General features: G+C 41.4%; 1 protein-coding gene across 1 annotated transcript in view; it reads right to left on the bottom strand.

The window, feature by feature from the left end:
* LIPK (lipase family member K) overlaps window positions 1–4,524 on the bottom strand; it is a 30,143-nt gene extending 25,619 nt beyond the window's left edge. The window contains exons 1-2 of the mRNA XM_017510108.2: window positions 4,516–4,524; window positions 2,233–2,350 (exon numbers count right to left, since the gene is read on the bottom strand). Coding sequence (XP_017365597.2) covers window positions 2,233–2,350; window positions 4,516–4,524 — 127 coding nt within the window. The remainder of the gene's footprint in view (window positions 1–2,232; window positions 2,351–4,515) is intronic.
* Window positions 4,525–5,727: the final 1,203 nt, after the last annotated feature.

The raw sequence follows: 5,727 nt of genomic DNA, 5'->3' as shown, positions 1-5,727 counted from the left end.
ATATATATATATATATATATATATATATATATATATATATATAATTGGTTTTTTAGTTGAAGGCAAGGGCAAGCAGTGTACCCTAGGCAGTAAATTATCCCTCTAGGGTGGGTCTAGGGCTAGGGCTGTGCGTCCAATGGGTCTCCAGTTGCCCATGCTCCCCTGCACAGCTGCCTCCCCAGCAGGCTGTGGGTCAGCCACAGGAGAGGTAAGCTGAGAAGGGCTGCCGTGGCCATTCTCTTGGGCAGGACATCAGAGGACTCAGATACCCGCTTCCCATTACCAGGTCTGAATCTTCTTCACAGCATGGCCCTGCAGGAGCTGGTGCAGCTCAAAGAGCCAAAGTCCCCGTCAGAGGCAAAGCTGCACTGGAAGTCCAGACCAGAGCTTGTGAGGCTGAGCCCGGCCCACCTGGATAGCCACTGCTATTCCTCCTATGGATACTTCTGCTCTGCCTTCCCAGACTCAAGCCGGCTCTCCTAGCCCTCCAGCGGCTTCCTGTAGGTGGCGCTCTCGATGCCCAAGGCCCACTTGACATTCATCAGCTCCAGGCACCGGCGAAGCTACAGCGGCCTGTCCCGTTTGGTCCGCTGCAGGACGGCCTCCAGTTCTGCAGGCTCGGCGTTGAGTCCTTAATGGCAAACTCCCTACGCTGCTCCGCGTTCTCTGGCCTTTGAGGCCTTCAATCTCACCCTGGAGCTGGCTGATGTTCCGGTTCATCTGAAAGATCTTCTTCCTGTGATCAGCTCATTCTCAGCCTTTCCAGTCAGTTTGCAGCTCCTCCACCAGGATCTGGTGGTGCATGCTCTCAGCCTTGGCCCAGCTGCTGCTGGCGATCTCCTGGTACCGGGTGGGGACCTCGCGATGATGCCGTTCATGTCCAGGACTTGGCTGTTGTCCATGGACAGGACCACAGATGTGGCCGAGATCTAGGGCTGCAGCTCGTGGATCTCCTCGTCTCCTGGAGCAGCCCTTCCAGGCGAGACCACTTGTCCTATAAGATTTATCCACAACCTTCTTAATGAGGAAAAATAATTCTCCAACTCTATGTGCTTGCTGATCTCATCCTGGTACTTACTCTTGAAGTCCTCCACCAGCCCCTGCATATTGCCAAGCTCCGCCTCCAGCTTCATCTTCTGGTCCCCTGTGTCCAGCTGCCACAGAAGGTTGTTGATGCAGCTCTCTATGTTGTCCACGTTGTTCCCAGCTGTCTTCTGCTGCTGCAGGCTCCACATGGTCTCCAGCATCCTGTTCAGCTGCTGCAGGATCCACACCTTGTCAATGAAGAAGGCAAACTTGTCTTGATCTGCTTCTTCTCCTGGGTGTTTACAGCACTGATGTTGGGATCCACCTCCAGCTTTCTGGAGCTCATCAGACTCTGGTTTACAGTGAGAACTGTGTTGCCTCTCATATCACCAGCCCCAGCATGGACCTCACCCAGACCTGTGCTGGTGGCTTTCAGGCCACCCAGAAAGCTGCTGCCCACCTGGAAGAAGCTCAAGGAGCTGATACAAGCACTGGGTACACTCCTCTACCAACAGCTGCTGAAGACGGAGGGCCCAAGGTAGACACCTTGTAGGACTTCTGGGTCACCCTGATGGACATGGTGGAGGCTGGAGTGAAGGCAATTAGGCTCAACCAGATGGTGATTTGAGTAGCTGAGAAGCTGCTGCTAGGTGAGAGCTAACAGGGTCATGTTTACTTTAAACAATAAAATCACACAGACTTGGATCCACAGCTGACTACAAGTAGTTTAATACCAGTGAGAAGGCATCGTAGTACTTGAAGACATTATGTCCAAACCTGGATTTGAATGATTATTGAAGCTGAAAGTTTTCAGATTAGAGAGAAGTTTAGAACGCAGAATTGATAGATGGCGATGACAGGTTGCATGCAGAGGTGAGGGAGAAGGTGGTATCAAGAATAACCCCTAGGTTCCTGGTTTTCAAAACTGGACAGTGGTATCACTAAGGTAAGAACATGAAGTGTTTTTGTGTTTGCTTGGAAGGAAGATAAGTCATGAAGAAAAGGAGAGACCAAATAAACAGTGTATGTAAAAGTGACTTAAAACTTCAAAGCTATACAAATTAAACAGAGAGGTGGGGGGTGATCCTTCTCCTCCAATGGAAGAGACTGCTAAGGATTTCAGAACAAAAACTGCTTGACTTCTCCCAGAACATCTAAGTGCCTGTCCTTTAGGCATTTTTCCTTTCACAATAAAATAAATAATACCTGTCCTCCTTGGGCATCCTCTTCCATGGGGAATCCTATAAATTCCAAGGATGTAACCATCTTTCGTTGCAACATCATACTCTTCATAAGGATAACCCCAGTAAGAAATAATCTGGCTCTAAAAAGAAGAAAGGAAATAGATATCTTCATGTCATAATCTCTTAATTTCTACACATGAAGTACAATATAGTACTTTGTTTGTTTATTTGTTTGTTTATTTGAGATGGATCTCACTCTGTTCCCTGGAACAGAGTGCAGTGGTGTGATCTCGGCTCACTGCGGCCTCTGCCTCCTGGGCTCAAGCAATCCTCCCACCTTCAACCTTCCAAGTAGCTGGAACTACAGGCACCCACCCCCACACCCAGCTAAATTTTTTTGTATGCTTTTGTAGAGATGGGATTTCACCATGTTGCCCAGGCTGGTCACAAACTCCTGAGCTCAAGTCATTTATTCCCCTGCCTCGGCCTCCCAAAGTGCTAGGATTATAGGTGTGAAACTCCATGCCTGGCCACAATGTAGTACTCTAAGTTGCACCTACTATTTATCAGTCTATTTACTGTGACAGCATGTAATATTCCTATGAGGATAATTTAAGAGGGATTTCTAGAAGGAGTTACATACAGAGGCATAGGTAAGTCTGGGTGGGGTGACCTTACACTCTTGCTTGCTCAGGATACTCTGGTTTTGCCTGTTGGCCTGGTATCATTCAAGCACCCTAGTTTGTTTTGATGAAAAATTATGTGATCATCTAATGAGGGAAACCACAGGGAACTGTGGAATACCCAGTGGCTAATAACAAGTGATCTATGACCAAACAGACTTGAAAGAAGATGGGAGGAAGCAGTTACCAGAACCCAGAAGGAGAAAGTCAAGCTGAGGTAACCAAATTGAGGGAGACAGATCATCTAAGTTGACTTCACAGGAAGGAAGCCAGGGCAATAAAAAATCAAACCTTACTTGCCAATTTCCTTCTCATCTCCTGCTCACAATTTCCATTGGCTGAATTGAACTGAAAACCAAAAGTCAAGGGAGCTTGTCGACCTGTCCTTACATTTCAGCCTCTTGGGCAGGGAGAAAGGTGTTAAAGAACAGAGAGTGAGCCTAGAGGGGTCAGAGAAGATACCCCACCCACAGATATACGAAAAAGAGGGGAACTAGTGATTATTGTTTATCTTCTACATAGAAGTTTACATTCCTTTTCTCATTAACCTTACAACAGGAATTTGGGATAGAATTGTACCATTTACAGATGGGAAAACTGACATTCAGGTAGATTAACAATTTGTCCAAGAGTATATACTAGAAAGAGATAAAAGCCAGATTAATGCTAAAGTAAGTTTAACTCGAAAGCTTATGCCTTTATCAAAGGATTATGCAGTTTCCCATGTCAGAGACAGAGATGTATGTATAAATTATGGGCTACACAAAGCAGTGGCGAAGAGCCCAGGCTCTGGAGACTGGCTGTGTGACATTGTGAGGATTATATGTAATATGTGTAGAACAATGCCTAACATAAAACAAGAGATTTAGAGATGATTGTTCTTATTATCATTATAGAAGGATTAAAAACCAAAAATCACTCATACTAGAGAAAGAAAAATTATGTCAGTTCAGCAGTATGGTAGGAGATCAGGGGTACTTGTTGGATACCTTGGAGAGAGGAACAAGAAGAACACTAATTTAAAAAACTTCGGCAGTTTCATTCTTCTTATGGTTCTAATACAGCTTGGGTATGGTACAGGAGCGCAATTGTACACCGTTTATACAGGAGAATGGAGCATATTATCAGAATGAAGTCTGTAGTAGATACTTGTCATTTGTCCTTTTTTTCTTTGCCTAACACTATTTCATTCCATTTCTGATACGAATTCCTGAATGTTAAAGTACTTTGGTAATAAACAACAGAAACCAACGCTGACTTATTAAACCAAAAAAGTGCATTGGCATAGCTGACAAAAATCAAAGGAACTGCTCTATCAAAAACCTCAGGGAAAACTCAAAGATATTCTGTAGAGATCATCCATATTAGCTCATGAAATTTCTCTTTAGGAAGCCACTACTGTATGGTAGTTCAAACCACGAGGAGATGGAATATTTCTGTTCCAACTTGGATCAGATCTTTTAATTCTTAGACTAGTTAGCCATGTCAAGGAACAGAGGAGAAAGCACAGATTTAGTCACTGGAGGAATTGTTGAAAACTAAGAAGGTACACTAGTTATATCTAAAATGATGAAATATGAAGAATTCCTTATCTTAGCATTTTTTCTTAATAAACCACTTACAATATTCATATTAGCTTCAGGGTTTGCGGTGCTTCCCTTCTTATCATAACCATACACAGATCCAAGAAGAAGCATCCAGCATGCTACTGCTAACAGCTGCCACATTTGGGGTCTGCCTGGGAAAGGAAATTTCATATATTTGTCATCAAAGTGAAATTTGGTATAATCTTTTTATAACACTGTTGTGAGAGAGAGCAGAAACATACTTCTAGACTGTGCTTTAACCAGTAGAATACTGAATTATACAACATTCATTCCATGAAAAATCTAAAATGGATTTTAGTAAGAAAATAAAGCCGCAAGGAAAGAAGACAGGAGGGAATAAATGGAAAGGAACATAGAAACCAATCAATCAAGTTTCCAGTAGATAACTGGACAAAAGAGGGAATAGATAATTTGTAGAAAAGAAATATAATGGCCAAGAAATTAATCAAAGCACATTTAGCATCTCTAGTTATTAGATTATTTGGTACTTTTTTCGGATGGTGGAGATGAGCATTGGCAAAAGCTTTATGAAAAAAATGTGTTGACATGTCTTGTAAATTTAAAAGTATTCAAAACCTTCACTCAGTAATTTTGTTTTCAGGAATCTAACTAAAAGAAAAATGATGTATATATAAACACTAGGTACAAAATTATTTATTATTGTATATCTTAAGACAGTAAAATTTCCCAAAGTAAGAGACTAGTGGCCTAAATTATGGGTGAGAAAAATGGAATTATTCAGTCATCAAATACTAATATGTGATATGTAAAAATTCCTACTATATAATATATAGAAAAAAACAGAATTCAAATTGTACATATATTTTGAGTTCAATGATGATTCAAACCATAATACCAAAAAAGCCTAAACACCGAATTGCAATTATATCTAGATGGTGAATATTTGGATGATTATTTTCTCATTTTTAAAGTGTTTTTCACACTTTCTAAATTTTCTATATTCAGTATTACTTTATTATAAGAAAGACATTATTATTTAAGCTTTTTTAAACAATTGTGAACATTGTGAAGAGAAAAAGATTATGAGTATTTTTCATTTGTCTTTGAAACTACTTAAATTTAAAGCAAAAAAAACAACTTTGCAAAAACAACCAAGGACAATATTTTTCAGGAGAGCTTCCTTTTATACTTATAAAATACAGATATTCAAATTATGTTAGAAAACACACCCACCCTGCTAAACTGTTTTGTTATTGTATAGTAATA

This window comes from Cebus imitator, unplaced genomic scaffold, assembly GCF_001604975.1.
Source record: "Cebus imitator isolate Cc_AM_T3 unplaced genomic scaffold, Cebus_imitator-1.0 Scaffold431, whole genome shotgun sequence".
Taxonomy (NCBI): domain Eukaryota; kingdom Metazoa; phylum Chordata; class Mammalia; order Primates; family Cebidae; genus Cebus; species Cebus imitator.
Note: the sequence above shows the minus strand (reverse complement) of the source record. Positions and strands in the feature narration are given on the sequence as shown.